Source organism: Salvelinus namaycush, chromosome 40 (assembly GCF_016432855.1).
Source record: "Salvelinus namaycush isolate Seneca chromosome 40, SaNama_1.0, whole genome shotgun sequence".
In the NCBI taxonomy this organism is placed as follows: Eukaryota; Metazoa; Chordata; class Actinopteri; order Salmoniformes; family Salmonidae; genus Salvelinus; species Salvelinus namaycush.
In genome coordinates, this window is record NC_052346.1 from 7,880,196 (window position 1) to 7,903,416 (window position 23,221).

The window sequence follows — 23,221 nt, forward strand, 5'->3', positions numbered from 1 at the left end:
ATATCATAGAAAAAAACGTATAAACTCTCCTGTGTTAACCGCAGACCTTATTTTTGACGTTTATTCCAAAACTGTAATATTTCGTCATACATTTTTCCCATAGGAATGGCTAAACGAAGCAGGGTTTTAAGACCACAAGCTGGCGAGCAGAGGCGCGCGCTCGATCGCCTCGCACTTGACTAACATTATTAATGATTATGATCTCTTGAGTTTCTCTCATGTGCAACATTTAATTAACCATTTTTATTCCATATGATAAATGCCTCTCTGCCACTAAATATATTTTTGAGATTATACTGCCCCCCAGCGGGGAGAAAAAAAACGTCCAGGAACGTTTCTAAAACCGCGTAGGTTCTTGAATGCAGCCTATACGGCTGCAATCACTCATGTGACCCGTTCGGGATGTTTTGTATTTAGCAACGTCATTGTAATCAGACGCCACACGAAGACGTTCCTGCAGAAGGCGATTGTCGCTTGGTCTAACATTTAGATTAAAAAAATGGTGAAAGTAACATTTAATTCGTCCTTTGGACAAAGGGATTTGAAGAAGGCATGCAATGCCGAAGCGCTTATTCCGGAGGAGAGGGTGAGTTGATCTGAGCTAAACCAATGTAGTTAATATTTGTTGCGAAGGCTGTTCGATGCAACTAACGTGGATGACGCAACTTTGTAACAGTTTAAACAATGTAGAAACATAACAAACAAAGTAACGTCGATTAGAAACATGTATAGACTCTTGATAATTCAACCCGTGACCCGAGCGACGTCGGAAAATGTCTGTTAAGCAAATTATTTTCGGTAGGCTTAGTGGTGTTCGCAGTTGCTGGCCTGGGCAGAACCGTGCTAGCGTTCTGTTTCGGTGTTAATTTAGTAGAGGCCTGTAACTGAAATGCGTGAAGATCACTCAGGTCGTCTTTCCTATTTATTCGAATATTTTTTTCCTGTTTGTGTTGGTGTGTGTTTTTGGTTCTGAAGAGTAAAAAGTAAATGCGTTTATATAGACGCCATACACAAAGTATTGATCAAATTAAGTGTATTAGTGTCGAAGGTCGGTGTGAGGTCTTTCCTCCTGATAAAGCAATGAGGGAACTTTTGATAACAAAATGCGTGCTGTGTACAGACATTTTGTTTTTGTTAACCTATCAACTGTCAGTTAGTAGATGCTGTATCCGTAATAAGAAGCCTGTGAGTCAAGACTCATCCTAAGAGCCCGGATTCATGTCTATAAATCTACGGTTGGCGCAGGGTAGTAATAACATGTTATAGGGCCCGGCCTACCAATAAGCGCGCAGTTACACACTAAATAAAAATTCAGTTTAAGTGCCCATAAAGTTAGTGCATTAGAAAGGTATTCAGACCCCTTCACTTTTTCCACATTTTGATACATTACAGCCTTATTCAAAAATCAATTCAATAAAAAAATGTACTCCTCAATCTACACACAATACCCCATAATGACAAAGTGGGAAAAGGTTTTTAGAAATTTTAGCAAGTTCATAAAAAATGAGGCCTCATGAGTGGTGCAGCGTACTAAGGCACTGTATAGAAGTGCTTAAGGCGTCACTACAGACCCGGGTTCGATCCCAGCCTGTGTCATAACCAGCCGTGACCGGGAGTTCCATAGGACGGCGCACAATTGGCCCAGCATCGTCTGGGTTAGGGGAGGGTTTGGCCAGGGGGGCTTTACTTGGCTCATCGTGCTCTAGCGACTCCTTGTGGCGGCCCGGGCGCCTGCAGGCTGACCTCGGTTGTCAGGTGAGCGGTGTTAAAGCCAACACTTTGGTACAGCTGCCTTATGGGTTAAGAGGGCAGGTGTTAAGAAGTGCGGTTTGGTGGGTCATGTTTCGGGGACACATGCCTCAACATTTCCGAGGCGGTTGGGGAGTTGAGAGAAGACAAAATCACAATTGGATATCACGAAATTGGGGAGAAAAGGGGGGTAAAAAAACAGAAATACGTTATTTACATAAGTATTCAGACCCTTTGCTATGAGACATGAAATTGAGCTCGGGTTCATCCTGCTTCCATTGATCATCCTTGAGATGTTTCTACAACTTGATTGGAGTCCACTTGTGGTAAATTCAATTGATTGGACATGATTTGGAAAGGCACATACCTGTCTGTATAAGGTCCCACAGTTGCCAGTGCATGTTGGAGCAAAAAGCAAGCCATGAGGTCGAAGGAATTGTCTCTAGAGCTCCGAGACAGGATTGTGTCGAGGAACAGATCTGGGGATGGGTACCAAAAAATGTCTGCAGCATTGAAGGTCCCCACAGTACCCCCCCCCCCCCATTGTTTGGGACCACCAATACTGTTCCTAGAGCTGGCTACCCAGCCAAACTGAGCAATCGGGAGAGAAGGGCCTTGGTCAGGGGGGTGACCAAGAACCCAATGGTCAGTCTGACAGAGCTCCAGAGTTCCTCTGTGGAGATTGGAGAGCCTTCCAGAAGGACAACCATCTCTACAGCACTCCACCAATCAGGCCTTTTATGGGTGAGTGGCCAGACTGAAGCCACTCCTCAGTAAAAGCACATGACAGCCCGCTTGGAGTTGGCCAAAAGGCACCTAAAGGACTCCGACCCAGAGAAACAAGATTCTCTGGTCTGATGAAACCAAGATTGAACTCTTTGGCCTGAATGCCAAGCGTCACATCTGTAGGAATCCAGGCACCGCTCATGACCTGGCCCATACCATCCCTACGGTGAAGCATGGTGGTAGTGGCAGCACCATGCTGTGGGGATGTTTTTCAGCAGCACAGACTGGAGATCCTTGATGAAAACCTTCTCCCCGGTCTGAGATCCTGAGCACTCTGGAGCAGGTTAACCTTCCAACAGGACAACAACCCTAAGCACACAGCCAAGACAACGCAGGAGTGGCTTCAGGACAAGCCTCTGAATGTCCTTGAGTGGCCCAGCCAGAGCCTGGACTTGAACCAGATTGAGCATCTCTAGAGAGACCTAAAAATAGCTGTGCTGCAACGTTCCCCATCCAACCTGACAGAGCTTGAGAGGATCTGCAGAGAAGAATCAGAGAATTTCCCAAATACATGTGTGCCAAGCTTGTAGCGCCATACCCAAGAAGACTCAAGGCTGTAATCACTGCTTTGTCATTATGGGATATTGTGTGTAGATTGAGGGGGAAAACAACTATTTAATCCATTTTAGAATAAGGCTGTAACCTAACAAAATAGGAACTGGTCTGAATACTTTCCAAATGTACTGTATCTGGGTGGATACATAGTTCCATTGGAAATAGAGTGCATGTGAGATTACAAGTCTATAGAGAATTCATTCACTATAGAGAATTCATTCACTATAGAGAATCTGAGTGAGTTAAGGAATGCAGCAGCCAGGGACAGACCTGGGGAGAAAATGCCACTGCATAGAAAGACCTGGAAATCATGTCTGTTTCACAAGTAGGAGAGCAGTTTGGACAGTCAGACAGGTGATTTAAATGCTAATGTCCTGATAAGGCATCAGAGGCTAGTGAAGGTCTGTGACATGACCAGACGGCATTGTCCACAGAGACCAGCCATGAGCCACCTCCTTATTCCTGACCTTTAGCCATGTTAATAAGCTAACCTGAAATGATTAGTGAGACAAGCTTGGCCATCATTCAATAGCCCCTGTATTTCATGAAATTTTGAATTCATGAAAATATGCACCTTGGTTTACCTCAAGCACGTCTCTCGTTGGGACTATCGACCGTGGACTAATGGGGTGGGGTGGGGGGGGGGGGGGGGGGGGGGGACGACGACAATGTTCTTCCACTAAAGTATGAGCATGAGGATCTCTCAGATCAGATGAGGAAAACGAAGAAAAAAACTGATCTCCAGAGAGCTGTTGACATCCACTCTTTTGTTTCAGTACAAACCCCACCTCTGCATAAACAAACATCAGCGAGTTCAGGAAAAGGGCCTGCCACCAAATTACAACATGTGTCTCTAGACTCCATAATATTAAAGTGAGGGAGCAAAACAACAGATGATGATGATGATGGAGAGGGCGAAAAGATAAGGCAGTAAATGAATAATGGTTAGAAATAATGTCTTGAGGTAGACGAAGGCATGATGGAAAGGTGAAAGGTCACAGAGAAGAGAGGGGGGGTTGGGGAGGGAGGAATGGCTGTGTGTTTGAATTGTACGTTACATAAGCATCTCTATCACTACTACCATACTCCAACTGATGTCAACAGAACACACCACAGCTGTATTGTGACTAAGCAGCACTCTATTTGAATCACACTGTTTGGCTATGTGTTGAAGTGATTATAAATCCTCTTTATTGTTCAAATAAAGAGGTCCGTTTCCTTAATGTTAGCCATGATTCATCTGGGCTGATATACTGTTAATTGAGACAGGTTGATGAACCAATATTATGTAATGAAACAAACAGGCAGACATGCTGGAGACCAGCTGTATTTAGGCCTTACTCTGTATGTTAGAGGACCACAATGGGGGGGGTCTTCAGGCTTTTTTGTGTGTATGTATGTACCGCTGCAATTGTTAATATAGGCCTATGCACTGTATCTGTTGCCTGGTGTAATGTATTTTAAATGATCAAATGTGCATGTAACGTTTTGGCTCTGTTTGTCTTCTCTCTCAGGACCTGGAGGATGGCATGCGGGTGCGTCGGCAGTCCAAGGTGTGGTGCTGGTGCATGTGCCTGGGCCTGGCTCTCATGCTGTCTGGTGTGGTGGTGGGAGGGGCCTACCTCTACAAGTCCTACATACTGCAGGTGAGATGGACTGTTGGTTAGACCCCTGTAATGCCATAGGTTCAACTATATACTGAACAAAAATATAAACGCAAGAATTTCAACAATTTTACTGAGTTACAGTTCATATAAGGAATTGGTCAATTGAAATAAATTCATTAGGCCCTAATCTGTGGATTTCAGGGGCGCAGCCATGGGTGGGCCAGTCAATCAATTTGTTATTACAGACAGAAATACTCCTCGGTTTCATCAACTGTCTGGGTGGCTGGTCTCAGATGGTCCCGCGGATGAAGAAGCCAAATGTGGAGGTCCTGGGCTGATGTGGTTTCATGTGGTCTGCGGTTGTCATGCCAGTTAGACGTACTGCCAAATTCTCTAAAATGACATTGGAGGTGGCTTGTGGTAGAGAAATGAACATTCAATTCTTTGGCAATAGCTGTGGTGGACATTCTTGCAGTCAACATGCCAATTGCACACTCACTCAACTTGAGACATCGGTGGCATTGTGTTGTGTGACAAAACTGTACATTTTAGAGTGGCCTTTTATTGTCCCCAACACTGTGTAATGATAATGCTGTTTAATCAGCTTCTGGATATGCCACACCTGTCAGGTGGATGGAATATTTTGGCAAAGGAGAAACGCTAACAGGGATGTAAACAAATTTGTGCACAATTTGAGAGAAATAAGCTTTTTGTGTGTGTAGAACATTTCTGGGATCGTTTATTTCAGCTCGTTAAACATGGCACCATTACTTTACATGTTGTGTTTTATATTTTTGTTCAGTATAGTTAAAGCTTCCTTTCCTTGGTTAGAGGACACATTTGCACACACTGTAGGCTGGTTTCCCAGACACAGATTAATCCTAGTCTTGGACTAAGAAGCACTTTGAATGAACCCCTAATCGGGGAGATATTTCTGGGAAACAACCCAGAGTGTGCTAGCTAACTATCTACAGTGTTGGTAAGGTAGAGAGAGTCAGGGTGAGAAGTCCTCACTGTCGTTGTCTCATCCTGTCTTCTTCAGGAGGACCCAGTGTATTTCTGCGGGGTGGACTACCGTGAGCGGGACTACATGGTTCCGGACGAGGACGAGGCGGCCCTGCCCTCTGCTCTGAGACACATCCAGGAGAGCATCCGTGTGCTAGAGGAGGTGGAGCTAATCAACGTGCCCGTGCCAGAGTTCTCAGACAGCGACCCGGCCGACATCGTCCATGACTTCAAAAGCGTGAGAGGAGAACACTGCTACACACACACACACACACACACCAGGTTTCCATCCAACCTTTTTATGCGAGTAAAGTGCATGTTGGATAAAAAGTCACGACAGGCCTAAACAGAACATTTGTCGGTAAACTTTCCAAATGCCGACAACACTAAATACGCTAGACATGGTGGGCTCTTTTTGTGTTATGTGAGAATTATGCAAGAAATGTCGGAAATATTGATAACCGCCATATCGAAGCAAACTTGGAGTCACGCGATGACCTGCACCTCCCACTGTGACTTGTTGGGGAAGCATGCAGTTTATTAGGCTACAGATAAAATAAGTTTTGAACTTCAGAGTGGTGAACTTGCACGGTAATGAGCATGGTGCTCCTATCCAATAAATATCCAGGGTCTTATTCTGGTGACATGATGAATGCTTGGCTGTCGTTTGACAAATCAAAATAATCTTTCTCTTTTGGCCATAATCTTATCATGTAGGCTATACTCCCATTATGTATCTGTTAGCTAGAGCGCATGTGGCAATACCGGAGTGGGCACACTCGCTATTTAACGGTCTTTTTTTGGTGTTGTGAGAACCATCAGAGTTGAAAATCCAATGGAAGCCCATTTAACTTATGTTTTTATTTGGTACATTGGAATTGAACTGCAACATTTATTTTTATGTGCACTAAGTCATCAAGCATGGCCTTTTATCCGCAATAAGTCAATTTGATGAAATGCATCTCTGATGGGAAAATGTACACGTGGATTTTGGAATATTCACAAGAAAATCTGTACATTTTTTGGGGGTGGCAGGTAGCCTAGTGGTTAGAGCGTTGGGCCATTAACCGAAAGGTTGCTGGATCAAATCCCTGAACTGACAAGGTAAAAATCTGTCATTCTGCCCCTGAACAAGGCGGTTAACCCACTATTCTTAGGCCGTCATTGAAAATAAGAATTTGTTCTTAACTGACTATCCTAGTTAAATAAATAATTGGATGGAAACTTGATTTGTCAAACTGATTTGTTGTTTAGATGGTCTGAGGTCTGAATGTAAAGTACCTCTGGGTGTTTTTGTAGTGATCTAATTCCTTTCCTCCTCAGAGGCTGACAGCCTACCTGGACCTGAGCCTGAACAAGTGCTACGTCATCCCCCTCAACACCTCTATCGTCATGCCTCCCAAGGACTTGCTGGAGCTGCTCATCAACATCAAGGTACCTGTAACACACACACACATACGACTGGAGCTGTTTATGTATTTCAATAATAAAACCAATCGCATGTTGGAGGAAATAATGTTAATTAAGTGTGTGATTTGCACCCCCCCCCCCCCTAGGCTGGTACCTACCTTCCCCAGTCCTACCTGGTCCACGAGCAGATGATGGTGACTGAGCGTCTGGAGAACGTTGACCAGCTGGGATACTTCATCTACAGCCTCTGCAAGGGCAGAGACACCTACAAGCTGGAACGCAGAGAGACCATACTGGGTTAGTGCTGCTCACACACACACACCATACTGGGTTAGTGCTGCTCACGCACACACACACACCATACTGGGTTAGTGCTGCTCACGCACACACACACACACCATACTGGGTTAGTGCTGCTCACGCACACACACACCATACTGGGTTAGTGCTGCTCACGCACACACACACCATACTGGGTTAGTGCTGCTCACGCACACACACACCATACTGGGTTAGTACTGCTCACACACACACACCATACTGGGTTAGTACTGCTCACACACACACACCATACTGGGTTAGTACTGCTCACACACACACACCATACTGGGTTAGTACTGCTCACACACACACACCATACTGGGTTAGTACTGCTCACACACACACACCATACTGGGTTAGTACTGCTCACACACACACACACCATACTGGGTCAGTACTGCTCACACACACACACCATACTGGGTCAGTACTGCTCACACACACACACCATACTGGGTCAGTACTGCTCACACACACACACCATACTGGGTCAGTACTGCTCACACACACACACCATACTGGGTCAGTACTGCACACCATACTGGGTCAGTACTGCACACCATACTGGGTCAGTACTGCACACCATACTGGGTCAGTACTGCACACCATACTGGGTCAGTACTGCACACCATACTGGGTCAGTACTGCACACCATACTGGGTCAGTACTGCTCACACACTTTAAGATGAATAGTCTATTATGTATTAACCATTTTGTGAAATTCCTTGGTGGACCTGAGAACACACAGCATTATACTCTGGCCAATGAACAGGTGCTATAGCAGATGTTTGTATAGGCCTACATGCCCATTTTTGATACGTCCTCCTTCATCTGTACCTTGCAGGCAGGGAGAAGCGTGAAGCCCTGAACTGCAGGACGATCCGTCACTTTGAGAACAAGTTTGTGGTCGAGACAGTCATCTGTGAGCCTTAGAAGGGAGAGGGGACTGGCTACTTCAGACAACCCATGTATAGTTTCACTGTCTACAGGGAGATTTTTAACCCTTCTCGCTCTCTCCCGTATCACCCCTCATAGATCCTTTACTCTTCTGTACTGCTGGTAGTTTTGAGGAAGAGTTGTCAAGATGATTCCAAGTCAATACTGTTGTATAAGGTGTAAAACTAATGAATTTTCCACTTTGTGTAAAGTAAGTACCATTTCATTTGGGGTCAACTCTTCAAAGAATAAGATGTGTTCAGCTTTTCTATATTTTGTGGGAATTGTTTTCTATCTTTACTCTGGGGTTTATTAATGTTAAAGAAACAAAGTGTTTAAACAGACACTTAAGTCAGTTAATTACACTGTTAAGGTAGATTGATGAAATATAAACTCAATGAGAATATGCTTACTTTAGCATAGAAAATGAATGATTTTTGTATCAGCTGTCACCATTACAGTGCGATGAAACAAGAGGAATCTCACACCACAGGTCCGTCTGAAAACGGACCATGTGGTAACTAACTTGTGTATATAGTCTGTAAAAAGGAAGATTACCACAATAAATCTTAATCGTTTTATTGTTTTTGTTCTCATTGTTTTACAAATATGATATTTCTAAAGTTAAACCTTTTTACTGTGCAATACAATGGCATTATGGACTGTTTTACTTAACTTGACATCCAGAGAGATCTTGGGCTGAGGGAATAGAACACTTGTTCTTACACTAATATTCTCCATTTACACATTAAATGAATGGCTCCTCCTGGAGTAGTCGAATCCCAAAACCCATAACTTTATTGATCTTCAGACAGGATAAAAGTTGACATGGTTTTAGCTTACACGTTAGTCTTTGGATGAGGCTGGTTTAGTAGTACCTGGGGTTGCATTTTGCGTTGCACAGCGTTGTGGAACATTGCAGATAGAAATGTCCTGAATAGAGCTGACATGAATCCTTGTACTACATGTCAGAGGCATGTTTATTCTGCATAACATATCTGAATATTCAATAAAGTTGTGCTCTGCTGACCATGCCCCTAGGGTCCAGTTCTGGGGCTGCTTTGTGAAGGGCCAACTGGGTTTCAGACACCACTACAGTATTAAGAAAAATGGCATGCAAGACTCAAGAACAGACCCACTTAATACAAAATAAAGGAGTTGACTGACAGACAAGCAGAGCCCTCAGACACGGCCAAGCACATTGGAAATAATACTTGTACCTCTAGACTATATAAACACTCAATGCATCAGTTTCAGCATCATGGAGTCATTGAAAGGTTTTGGTGCCGGTTTGTTGGATAATTTCTACAACGGCTGGCTTTAATATTAGTCCTCATCTGAGGCAGTAATACAGCTTATTTTTATTTCAGTAACAATTCACTCTTTCTACAAATGTGCTTTCAATCCCAAACAACTCAAAGATCTACATTTTCAAACCCATCCCACTGGCTTTTTTTATTGCAAATGGAAGTGACACCTACACACGCACACTTCAATATGGCACAAGCTTCCTTTATCACCTCCTATAAATGCGTCATGAAACCCCACCTGTCACTGATGGTAATATGGGTGAATATTTAAAACCAAACCAATAACCACACCATATCTAAAATATTAAGACAGGAATAGTATAGCAGAAAAGGAGACTAGTGAATCTTTTTTTCTCCAAAAGCATGCCGTATGCTACGCTTTGGTGAAGACCCACTACAATAAGAACGAATAAGCATCAAATATTGAAATCATTGATGCAAATGAGTGGCCAGAGTATTTATGTACCTAAAAGAGGCTCCCAGACAGTCCCTCTACCAAGTCAATCTATTCTCTGTCTTGATTACAAGGTAAGGCAGAGACTTTAGACTCACTCATTTTGCAATTTGAGTTCTCTTTCTACTTTGGGCCAGATGGCTGTGTTTCTCAAACTTGTTTTGTGCCATGGAAGCCAACGTCTTCAATTAAAACTAAAACTGACCAAAAGGTTGAGAAACACTGCTCTACCCATCTATCCTGATACTAGACCTGGCCTGTGTAGTGAGGCAAGTGAAGTAGTGACTGAGCATGCTCTAAGCTGCCCTAGCTAGCCTTGGGCCAGAACCAATTCATTAACTACTCAATCCAAACTGAAAAGTTTCAAAATGGGTGTTCAGGTGAGCTGAAAACAAATCAGTTTCAGTTTTTTCTTACCCGCCACTGTAATATGTAGACATACAGTATGTGCTTGTCTTGTCAGCGACTGTCATGTTACCAAACGTGACATTATATAAAGTTCAAGCGCAACAGTCCATCTCCTAATCCCACTAACCAATAGGAGCTCCTTCTGGTTTTAAATAAAATAAAATATGAGTCTAGAAAAGCTCGGAGTGTCAGGAGAGAAACTATTGGAAAAAGCATTCTCATCTAGCGTCTTCTCTTGGGTTGAGAGTAGAGAACTTCATCAGGATTATCTGACATCTATTTCTATCCTTAATCAGCAGCCCTTGCCACTATCCCTCCCTATATAATACATGGTCCAAATAAATAAAACTTTAAAATAAGGGCAAAAGGAAATGAGAAAAATATATATTTTTTAAATCACAATAATCCTTGTGGCCTTCCTTATAATAATAGTAAAGACAAAATGAAGCCCTAATAGTACATACAAAAACCCTCCACCATACAGTCTCATATCATTCAAAAACACAGGGAATATCTACAAGTGGCCGTTGTACAATGTACTTCATCTGGTAGACCGGTTGAGGATAGTTGTATACTCTTCATGAACGCTTGTCTCTTCCTCGTTGACTTCCTCAACGTGATCATGCTCTGCCTAACAAAGTCTTTGACCTTCCTATAACCTCTTCCTCAGTCGACATAGTGCATGATGGACTCGACGTAGTTCCCGGGGAAGAGGCCGGTGGTGCCACTCATTGTTCCTTCGTACCAGCCGTCATCGTTCTTCTTGATGACGTAGATGATGGCGCCCTCGTTGAAGGACAGCTCGTCCTCCTTGTCCGCCGCGTAGTCGTAGATCGCCACCACTGTCCACCAATCAGAGAGGAGGATGTTAGAGGAGCGAAGAGGACAGGAGATGGGTAGAGCACAAGGGAGGGCGAATGAAAGAGAACAGGAGAAGTGGACAGGGCATGTTTAGATCAGGGTGGAAGAGAGAAACATTCGCTACCTTTCTCCATGTAGGTGCGTGGGGCCCACGGGGGGTCCTCCTCTGCGTAGGGATCACTGTACTCCACCACAGCTGACTCTTCCTCCTCCTCATCATCCTCATAGTCCTCTGGAGGTGGAGGGGGCGGGGTGGGTTCCTCAAACACAGCTTCTTCTACAGGGGGCGGGGGAGGGGGCACGTCTGAGACTGGGGGGGGGGGGGGGGGGGACAACACACAGTCAAGAACCTTGTCTACATTCCACTGGTTGGTTAGTTACATGTGGATTGACACTGGCATTCCCATGCATGTGGCGGAGGGCTGGAGTGGTTGTTTTGGTATCCATGCTGAAAGTGTATGAAGACAAACTGAGAATTCTGGGGGAAAAGGAGAACACATTTCCAATGCGCACAGGTGGGAAGTTTATTTCAGACAGGTAAATCGAAGTCGATGGATAGTTCAGCTTTGAAGTAAAGACAAAAATAGACTCACGCCATGAGTAACATAAACACATGCACGACGGAGCCGCTGCGAAGACCAGGCAACAAGGCGGAGGAGCTAAAAGCCACTTACTGGTCTCCTGTACCCGAGCCACAAAGCCCATCAGAGGGAGCTGGGGAGTGATCTGCATGGAGGGGGGAGGGGGGGCAACAAGAGGACCTGCTATACACACACACACACACACACCACAGGAAAAGCAGAGAGAGAGCGAGAGGATAAAGAGGGAAGAAAAAGAGGAGCAGATTGTAATTAGGCAAGAAAGGAGAGGAAGGAAAGCAGAAAGAGAGATGTGGTGGAATTAGAATTTAGAACATGATAGAAGCCAGTTAGATCAGTAGGCAGACTAGGCATTAAAATGGCTAAATCAAGAGCAGGTATCATTTCACACACAAAAAAGACAGCGAGCTGCCGAGACCTAGGCGCTTTGTGCCTACTCATAGGTTCGCCTGTCTGCCGAAATCAAATGGGAGTTTATATGTATGAATTCAATACTCAAGTGAGGTTCTGGGAACTCACAAAATGACAGTTTTCTTTCACAAGAACTGAACATTTTTGTCAGCTTGTATTTAAAATGTTTTTTTTTTTACCAAAACGCTAAGCCAAGTAACAGAAATAATTTGGGCCGGTATACATTTTGTTTCTACAAATGAGTTACAGGATGGACCAGAAGCCCAAACGCTTCAGGATCCAAACCAGACAGTAGTATATGAAAGAAGGCTTTAAAGAGGCAGACTCAATCTAAATGAGAAAGATCTCTAAACACAAAATCCCATTTGCGTTCTGGTAGGAGTGATGTGTTGCTGCTCCAGGCTGTTACCTGGGACCTGGTTGAAGTGGGGTCCTCCGTTGGGCTGGGGCTGGTTTAGGGCCAGGGGCATGTTGGAGTTGGGCTGGCCCGTCAATGACGCGGGCCGGCGGTACGGCAGAGACCCCCCCACCGCAGGAGGGTTCTGTGGTTGCACCGGTCGGTTCATGCTGAAGAACTGGGGGGCACCTGGGGTACAGACAGCAAGGGGAACCAGAGAGATTTTGGTATGGTGTAGCTATGTCACTGAACTTATCACTTCTGTTTCCCATCACATGATGCACTTCATTCAAGGGATCGATGTAAGCACTTTGCCGTTTTTGGTATTCAGATGTCTTATCATCATGGCATATTTCAAGTCAAAGACCCTTTTCAACATCACTTACTGTAAAAACACAAGGACAATTTAACTCATGCACAAGGTGTGATGATGGCATGCAGGTGGTGACTGGGGGCGATGGGAGAGTTGCCCTAAGGGAATGAGAAAGACGCCCAGAGGAAAAAGGAAAAGACAGAGTGACAGATCAAACAGTGAGAGGGAGGGTGATGGAGAAACTCTGATGATGCATGGGTGGGGAACGACCAGCCCACGTGACAATATCCCCGCTGGTACACAGACAGATACAGGTCCTGGGATGATGGGAGAGATGGACGTGATGCAGGGGTGAGGGTGGTGGTGGGGGGGCACTCACCTTGTGCGGGAGTGCTGAAAGCAGCAGGGCCGGTGCTAGTGACGGAAGTGGGGAGCTGGGGCGGGGGAGGGGGCACGGGTGGACCCTCAGGTGGGGGGGGTGGGGGAGGGGTTAGGAGCTAGAGAGAGTACAGGGAGGCCATCAGGTGGGACGGGAGTAGTAGTGGGAGGTGGCTTAGCAGGGTTGGGAAGGGCAGGGGCAGTACCTGCACCATCAGCAGGTGGGAAAGTGAGGAAAGCAGTGGAAAAAAAGAGGAAAGGAAAGGAGAAGTAAAGACAGGAGAGGGAGATAAAGACAGCTGCTCAGACACTATCAAGGGGGAAGGAAGGAGAGTTTAAAGCAGTCTGACAGACATTATTGCTCTTTAGAGAGCTAGTAGGTGGAGCTTAGACAGTGGACAGGGCATGTGGCCAGACCTTACCTGGGAATGCTGTGGGGGGCGGGGCAGGCGTTGGCACGGCGATAGGCAAGCCCACGGAGCCGCTGCCGCTATTCTCTCTGCTGCTGCTGCGGCTGCTGCTGCTGGGGTGGCTGCCTCCACTGCTGCCACTGCTAATGATGTCACACAGCCCATCACAAAACCCAATCAACACCCGCTGGCATTAAGTCATTTACTGTCTAGATTAGAGGTTATATACTTTGTAGGGCCAGTTCCCCAGATACAGATTAAGCCTACTACTGGAATAAAAAGTACTGTGATTTTTTTGTCCAGCGCTAGGTTTAATCTGTGGAGCAGGAAACAGGCCCTTAGAGCCCTATTGGTATCAGAGGACCTGCAAGCACAACCTACCAAACCAGGGTCTCTCCTGGCCCAAAATCCTGCCCCACACCTACCTAGCACTGAACAGATTTAAATGAACAGCTCTGCTTTGAGATGACATGTACAGCAATAAAGAAATTAATAAAACGTCACAAATTACAACATGACATTTAGCGGTGGTTGACTAGTGAGACATGACGTGACAAAGACGCGACAAAGCTGGAGGCATCTGAAGAAAATCAAGGCGAGAAGAAAAGAGGAAGGAGACTGGAGACAGGGAATGAGTGAGAAACTGGATGGATGGAAGAAAGGACCAACGCATAGATAGGTTGAGCAGAAAGGACTGTCTGTTTAATTTAAGCCAAGGTCAACCATTGCTACTATTAGTTTTAACGTCAGTTTCAAACGTAATAATGTGCTCAGAAGGAAATAGAGAAGGGACTGACGGAGAAAAGGGATCAGCTGTATTCCAATGGCCAAGCTTCAATTCTCTGGTGGCAGATACTCTGTCATCCTAAAGATCTTGTTCTCACTGCCTGGTAGGAGCCTCAGTGACACCCAGAGCTGCTCGTGCTTCTCTGAATTTCCTCTGCTGTTACGCAGGTGATAAAAATACATTACTTGGAAACAAGAAACATATTTGAATACATGCCTATCTAAGCTGTACGTTCGTTCTGTGTGCTTGGTGTAGTGCCTATTCAAAGTGTTTCAGACCAGTTTTTCTAGTGATATTATATTAAGTCCTGTGGGTAGGGCTGGGGAAAAAAGTAGTTTAGTAGCATGTAGCTACAGTGTCTGTAATCTATTGCAGCAGATCTTTACTACAGGGCAGTTGAATCTAAGCGGTTCTGTTCAGTGAGTCCAGGGCCGCTCGAAGTGTGTTCTAGACGTGTTTTTAACTAGCGGTGTGCTGGGAGCATGCGGGGCGGGGTACCTGTACGTGCGGTTCCTCTGATTAACAGACGCAGTGCGTGCAGGGCTCTGCTGTGGGGGCGCCATGTTGCCATGGCGCGTCGGGCTCGAGACGTAGTCGTTAGGGACAACGGGAGGACGCACCGGCTCGAGTGTCCTATAGGGGGAGTGGCGCCTGCGAGGGGAGGGTTATGAGAGGAGTTTAACATCCACAAGTGAGGGGTGGAGGAGGACAAGAAAAGGAGGACAAACATGGGAACCAAAATAAATAAAAAAGAGAACCAGTGCAAACTCAAAATGGGGTGTAGGTGGGAAAAGGCATTAAATGCATCAGTCGTATCCACAGCTGCTGCTGCTTCAGTTCTTACACAGCCCAACATCAACCGAGGACAGTGATGTCTATTGATGTGCTTCAGTTGAATAAAAAGCCTCAAAAGTATGGATGAGCAGCCAAGTATACTCTCCCCCTGTGATTGTGTAAGGGATGGAACTTTGAGCGCTGTTGCCATGGAGAGCATGAACAGCCTGAATTAGAGTTGAGGGGGGAGGAGTCACATGACATCACACATATGGGGGTGGGGGGGGACAAAAGCAACCAAAACACCACAGACAGAGATGCCTCCTCTACACCAGAGACTGGACTCGGGCAGTGTGTCATGGACGACCGACATGCGTCTCGTTTCAGGGGGGACATGTTTGAAGGTCACACACACACAGCGCTTAAACATTAGAAGAGACATAAAAACAACGTTATAAACCATTACATACATTACTGTTATGGACAGGTCTGTAGAGGGGGATACAAACTGGACAGGGACACATAACAGGACAGTGCAACAATAACAGTAGCCCATAACGTCAATAAACAGATTTGAAGATATCCATTCACTGGAACGACCACACACCTGAAGAAATTAGGTATGCACATTCATTATATCATCAAACAGCATATCATGTGCCACAGGCTAGCTTTGACCTTTTCACAAAGAGGTCTGCTACGGACCCTTAAATGTCACTGAAGGTCGCTGCTGGGTGTTGAGGGGGTAGCCTGGTCCCTAGCCCACCATACGGGGCTTAGGAGGAGCAGAGGGACACTAAAGCAATCTGTAGCACAAAGGGACACCTGGTGCCTGCATGATCAGATCTTGTCCATTGACAAACATGTTTTAGATGTCTGATCGTGGTTGGCTGAGACTGAAAGCATGTTTTTCTCAAGGACATGAGCAGCATGGACAGGAGTTGTGGCACCTGCCACGTTTACATACCCAATGGTTCCCTTCCCTGACATGGGTGGGCTGGGCGGCTTCTGTGTGGGTGGGTTGGTGCGAGGGAGACCTGCGGCTCCGGCCTTCATGTTCTGAGCACTGGCCTGTAGGACACGGTGAGAGAGGATACAAAAACAACAACAGGGAAGTACTAGTCAACAGAGCAACACAACATAACCTGGGATCAGACAAAACACACTCTGGTCTTACACGCATAACAACGTTGTTTTTAGGGTTTACATTTCGTTAGAAATCCTTACCTTAAACCTTAGCAACCACTAGGTTCATTTTAAAAAGTCAAATAAGTGATGCAAAGAGAGAGAAAGAGAAAGGAGGATTAGTGACTAATAGTGAGAAAATGCACAGAAACACATTTAGCAATGTTATAGGCCTACAGTCCACAGATGTTGTTAGGGAAGCAGCGAACAAGTCACACACAGTCAAAGTGACTCACACCGTTACCACCACGCCCTCGTGCTTTTCCCAAGGGCCTACTACTGTCTTTGTACCAAACAGGGGGGAGTTCCCCAAAACGGTTGTCGCACTAAGATCAGTGTTTGTCCATGATCTTAGTGCTACAAAATTTTTATGAAAACTCACTCCAGTACAAAAATGTAAATGTACTACTATCATCAGGAATCCAGTCGGTAAACGTCAATGCCCCACTGCTCCCTACCTTGACTCCGTGGCCCATGTCATCCAGCAGGCTGTAGTCAATTGGCTTGCGGATGTAGCGCACCGGCCTCTCTGGATTGGCTGGAGCAATGATCTTATGTGTGCGAGAGGTGTTCTTATTGGTGGTCAGGATGCCAATCTCCCGCCTGGCCACTTTCTCTTTGTGGATGTCCACTGTCTGGGGCCGCACAAGGGGCAGAAATACAAGAAATAGACTTGAACAAAACAGCTTTTTGAACTAGGCCTATAAAGTAATTTTTAGGCTATATGGATGCGTGTTTGTGTGTGTGAGTGAGTGAGTGTATTTCGCAACGCGTGCATCCAATGTGTGTGTAGACAGAGTGTTCCACATCCCGGCAGCCGTACCTGTGAGATGTGGTTGATGGAGGACTCCATGCGGCGGAGCTGGGAGGCTTGAATGTCAAGCATCTGCAGGACATTGTTGGCCAAGGTGTTGATCAGGTAGGCTACGCTGGCCAGAGACTGGGTGGTGTAGTTCTTAGTCTCCTCCAACGCTCTGTGCTTATCTGGTGACTGAGGAGGGAGAGTGCGAGAGAGAGAGAGGATGAACAGATAGACATCAGTAACAGAGACTCGAGAGTAGAGGCAATAACAAAACAACAAAGCCAGGCAGCATAAAAAGGAGAGCATCGATATCATATAAATAGGATCTTGCAGGGGCTGAAGGATGACAAGGCAAGCCCATATGTTTTCAGAGGGAAACAGAGTTTCCTGGAGATTAACCTTTCCTTGCTTTTCTGACCACGACTTCCCTTGTTGACAGTATGTACTGAACGACATTACTTTTCTCAAAGGACAACCCTCTACCCTCCCCTTCTGCCCTGAATTCCATGGACGGTGTGTTAAAGACCGACTGGATGCAGGGATTCTGGCATGCGTATCTCTGCTGCTCATTAAGAAAAAACTAGTTTTCAGTCTTGGGGGTGTGGTTCGATGTGGCAGTTACTGATGTTTGTCCCCAATGAAACACCATAGGAACAAAGCCAGTATTACTTCTTCAAAATAGTCAATGATTCTAAGAACTCAAGAAATAGGTAATTAATTTATATTTTTGCTGAGGTTTTACATCTAGTTAAGGTGTTTGGTGCAGTATTTCTCAAGTAAAAAAATAAATAAAAAAAGTGCAACCTTTGCACAGAAGTCACATCCTTTGCACTGACGGGGAGGTCTGTCTCACTGTCTGCGGTAGGATTGGATAGACCGCAATCACAGCAGCTGTGTATCCCGTGTCAGAGGGCAAGTGAGCATTGTCGAAATCAAAACCCAACCCTCAAGTCATGACAAACTCACTTACAAAACTCCTTTTGGACAAAACTGACTTCATGAACAAAATGATCCTATTTCCACTTTGTAGTCAATGTTGACACTAGAATGAATGTGTCTGACTAATATCGATGCCACATAGGCTGTTTTCTATCAGAGAATATGTTTATTGCCTTCAGATGCACTTTAACAGTGAAAACTAGGCAGCCTCAGTCACGAATTCCACAAATACACGCGCATGCCTTACGGGGAGTCAAGAGCACCACTAAGGAATTACATCCATTTTCAAGCATGAAGACAAACAGGTTGTCAGTAATCAAAGAAAGGTGCAGCTGTAGTAAACTGGGATGACAAGAGCGCACAACCTCTCACACTTGTAGCAGTCTCAAGATCAACACAGCATTCTTCAGATCATTTATTCATAGCCAACCTGCAATTAACTCTTACGAAAATAGGTTTAACTCATACAACACAAACTTCAGCAAAAAAATATTGACAAATAGGCCTACATCAGGTAGACCAGAGCACTTCAATCGAACCTCTTCCTAACTGCATGGCTTCACACAGTTCCAACTCCAAGTTGGCTGACTACACAAAGGTAGTAGGCCTGATTACCAACAACGACGAGACGGCCTACAGAGAGGCAGGCAGGCATTCGGACGGCGTGGTGCCAGGTAAACAACCTCTCCCTCAACGTCAGCAAAACAAAGGAGCCGATTGTGGACTTCAGGAGGAACCAGGCTGTCCTCATCAATGGAGACGGTCAAAAACTTCAATTTCCTCTGCGTACACATCTCAGAGGAACTGAAATGGTCAAACTACACGGACACCGTGGTGAAAAAGGTACGACAGCGACTCTTCTACCTCAGGAAGCTGAAGAAATCCAGCCTGTCCCAGATGACCCTCAGTGTTCCACAGGAGCACCATCGACATCCTACTGTCGGCCCCCCCACAACGGACATTTACCCTGCCCCCACCCCCCAATGGACATTTATCATTACTACAGTTGTAAATATGTATAATCATATTTGTATTGTTATTATTGCTTCATTCTCCTCTCTTTTTGACCTGCACAGTTAGTGCTCGGAGCTTAAGAATTTCACTGTACCCTGTAATTACTTCTGTGACCCTGTGCATGTGACTAATCTAAAACAGAAGAACAGTGATCCATTCTGTGACTAACTATATAGGCTAGGCCTATTGGGGAACCAGCAGACTTTCATTGAACAATCTCAGATTAGCCTAATTAAATATCTTGAGTCCTGGATGGTGCAGCGGTCAAAAGCACTGCACCGGAGTTCTGAGGCGTGTCACAACCGGCTGTGACTGGGAGCCACATAAGAGGGCGCACAATTGGCCCAGCGTTTTCCGGGGTAGCGGAGGTTTTGGCCGGTGGGGCTTTCCTTGGCTAATCGCGCTCTAGCGACTCCAGTTGAACGGTGTTTCCTCTTGACACATTTGTGTGTCTGACAACAGGGTTAAGCGAGCAGTGTGATAAGTAGGCAGCCGGAGGACGCATGACTTGACCTTCGCCTTTCCCAAGTCCATTGAGGAGTTGCAGAGATGAGCCAAGGGACCTAATTCAGGGAGAAATTTGGTTTAAAAAAATATGCTTGTGGCCAAACCACCTCGGGTCTGGTTAGTACTGGGGCGGGAGACCGCCTGGGAATACCAGGTGCCGTAAGCTCCCGAAAATATTTGTTTTAATAAATACCAGTATCGAGTCCGTGCTTGAGTCGTGTGTGTGAGAATGACAGTCATGATCACAGCTGGGCAGAAGCAAGATCACAGGTCAAGACATCTTTAGTCATGTTAATTATTAACTAAACCCAATAATGTCATTGCGCATTCAGTGCCAGGACATTTGAACACTGGTCACTTTAATAATATTTACATACCGTTTTACCCACTTCATATGTATATACTGTATTCTACTCAAGGTTCATCCTATGTAACTACTGCTGTACACACCTTTCCTATTCATATACTGTCCATACACACCATTACACATATGATTTATATACATATACACCGGACTCTGACATTGCTCATTCTGATATTTCTTAATTAAAATTTGGGGGATTTGTGTGTACCATTTTGTGTTGTTAGGTAAACTGCACTGTTGGAGCTAGAAACATAAGCATTTCGCTGTCCTGCGATAACATCTGCAAAATACACAGTGGCCAGTTTATTAGGTAAACCACCTCGTTCACGAAAATGGTTTGCCGCTACAGAGAGTGAGTCACGTGGCCATGGCTTGCTATATAATGCAGGCACAGACAATCGAGGCATTCAGTTACTGTTCGGTTGAACTTTAGAATGGGTAAAACAAGTGACCTAAGCAACTGAGCGTCGAATAATTGTCGGTGCCAGGCACGCCTTTTGAAGCATCTCAGAAACGTCTGGCCTCCTGGGCTTTTCGCGTACGACAGTGTCTAGGGTTTACCGAGAAGGGTACGACAAACAAACAACATACAGTCAGCGGCAGTCCTGTGGGCGATAACAGCTGGTTGATGAGAGGTTGAGAGGCAACAATCGTGCAAGCTAACAGGCGGTCCACAATCAGGCAAATAACGGCGCAGTACAACAGTGGTGTGCAGAAAGGCATCTCGGAGTGAACAACTCGTTGGTCCTTGTCACGGACGGACTATTGCAGCAGACGACTAAACTGGGTTCCACTCCTATCAGCTAAAAACAAGAAGAAGAGGCTCCAGTGGGCACACGATCACCAACACTGGATAATTGAGGAGTGGAAAACCCTTGATACCAACTGAGCAACATGTACATTCCCCCGAAGAACTCCAGCTGTTCTGGAGGCAAAGGGGGGTCCAATCCAGTACTAGATGAGTACCTAATAAACTGGCAACTGAGTGTATGTGTACGCGACCAATAAGATTAGATTTGACAGAATTAAAAGTTAACGAAGAAGGATAGGTTACAACAACCAAGAGCCAACTTGCTACTTAATATTCCGAATGGAGTTATTTGTAACTGTAGGATGAGAAAGTGCATGCACTGCAACCTCTTTTAGCCTAGATAGCTTCTCCCGGTTTGATGCAGTCCTAGACAGGTACTACATAATCATATTTGATGATAAATAACCTAGCTATGGCAGCTATTAGTATACTATAGGGCGAGTCGGCTTGGATGGTTTCTGTCTCATCTCTCCCTCCCTCCTCCCCATGTCACTTGCTCAAAGTATGGCCCCTCCCCCGCCTGCTATAGCAGCACCCCTCTCCCACCTCTTGGCTTTATCAGCTCCATCACTCGGATCGGCCTGGATTCGACCGGGTCTATATGGAATGGGTCTAGTTGTCCTCGGGTCCGTTCAGAACGGGTCTCTATATTTAAAAATGAATTCATGCATATCGGGTCAGGGTGGGAAAGCCCAGATCCATTTCGGAACCCGTCCAACTTTTTGGACCCGTGAAGACCTCTAGTTCCAGGGCAGTGGCACAATTAACAAACGTTTCACACTCGGTGTCAGAACCTCACTTTATATTAGGAAAAACGTACTTCATGGCATGACTAACGTTATGAACAATTTAGCTTGTTCTGTCACTGCCAGATCCACCAGTAGTCTATGAAACACAGATTTATTTTCCCACTCTACAGTCAGTAGTACAATAAGTTCGGCATTGATGATACAGGGTGTCCTATCCAATCTGCAGTGACTTGCTTTGGCACACATAAGGCTGTAACATTAACATTAGCTAATTAACGCTAAATATTTGCAGAAGAAGAACGCTTACAAGTGCCACACATGGTATATATATTTTCTTCACGACCAATGTTAACAGCTAGCTAATGTTGACATGAGTTGGGAATTTCAAACCCGTGCCACTGGAGAATTTGACAGAAATGGCAGCTAGCAGTGCAGCTAACTAGAAACCGTGGCTAGTTGGAATTAGCTAGCTCGTTTGCTATAGTCATAATTCGTTTACTTGTGGCTTATTTGGTTTTCTTCTGGTATCAGAACGTGTCCCATCATTTGAAATCCAATGAATGCCTTACTTATTTACCTTAGCTGAATACCTTGTACCCCATCACGACACTGTCAATCATGAAACCAGCTGTGCCCAGATAATTCGTGCTAGCTCAGCTAGTTAGCACAACTAGTTAGCTAGCTAACTAGCAAGCATTATTTGGTTGGATGTAAATAGTTAACGAAGTCAAGTTAGTAAAAATACTAACAACTACATAAACGTTTGAGAAATGACGACACATGTATGATGGTTGGAGAACGGCAACCAATGTTTTCAAATTAGGAAAACCATAGCTAGCTAGCTACGTTCCGCATGAAGTAGCTAACTAAGGTTAGCTAGTTATCTATAGCCTAGCTTGGTCGCGCTAACAGGAGCACCCTTGCAGTTGAGTCGCTGCACCTCATCGGCAAAGCTCGTAGCCATCACCTCGCCTACCGTTAAAGATGATACTCGTAGAATATATAATTGATAATGTTATAAAATTATCATTACCTGAACATAGTTGCTTTCGCAATACTCGGCAACTCTTTCCAAATTGGTAAAACTATCTAATAAAGCACTACGTCCAGCTGGAATCTCCTCTTCCAAAAGCATTTGTAACTCCGCCATTTTCACATCTTTAGCAATCAATGCATGCCAGATCCCAGCCTCTCCAACGCTCATGCAGAGGTGGCGTTGGGCATCCCAAGTATGACGGAGTGTATGACAATCTGTGACAAATTTAAGTGGATATGATACCTAGATCTTTGCTCTTTCAATTCCTTGTCAATTTACATTGTGACTGGTGTAAATTATGAGAAAACCTCAAGATTCTGTTTTGAAAGGAAACAATACCACC

At 45.1% G+C, this 23,221-nt stretch overlaps 2 protein-coding genes across 4 annotated transcripts; one reads left to right on the forward strand and one right to left on the reverse strand.

Moving 5' to 3' along the window:
* Nucleotides 1-406: 406 nt before the first annotated feature.
* Nucleotides 407-9,016, forward strand: LOC120033631 (integral membrane protein 2B-like). Its single transcript, XM_038980066.1, has 6 exons — nucleotides 407-586; nucleotides 4,605-4,736; nucleotides 5,740-5,940; nucleotides 7,026-7,136; nucleotides 7,259-7,409; nucleotides 8,278-9,016. The coding sequence occupies exons 1-6, from the start codon at nucleotides 500-502 to the stop codon at nucleotides 8,364-8,366; spliced, it is 771 nt and encodes a 256-aa protein (XP_038835994.1). The 5' UTR covers nucleotides 407-499; the 3' UTR covers nucleotides 8,367-9,016.
* Nucleotides 9,017-9,144: 128 nt separating this feature from the next.
* Nucleotides 9,145-23,018, reverse strand: LOC120033630 (abl interactor 2-like). Of its 3 annotated transcripts, none has more exons than XM_038980064.1 (10): nucleotides 22,876-23,018; nucleotides 17,480-17,647; nucleotides 17,115-17,291; nucleotides 16,439-16,542; nucleotides 15,196-15,348; nucleotides 13,923-14,053; nucleotides 12,822-12,998; nucleotides 12,077-12,163; nucleotides 11,527-11,712; nucleotides 9,145-11,383 (listed from the first exon to the last, which is right to left on the reverse strand). In XM_038980064.1, exons 1-10 carry the CDS (start codon nucleotides 22,990-22,992, stop codon nucleotides 11,208-11,210), a joined length of 1,476 nt encoding a protein of 491 aa, XP_038835992.1. In that variant the 5' UTR covers nucleotides 22,993-23,018; the 3' UTR covers nucleotides 9,145-11,207. The 3 variants fall into 3 exon arrangements, with proteins under 3 accessions (XP_038835992.1, XP_038835991.1, XP_038835993.1); XM_038980063.1 differs by having other exon boundaries at nucleotides 12,077-12,166; XM_038980065.1 differs by lacking the exon at nucleotides 12,077-12,163.
* Between the last annotated feature and the right edge of the window lie 203 nt (nucleotides 23,019-23,221).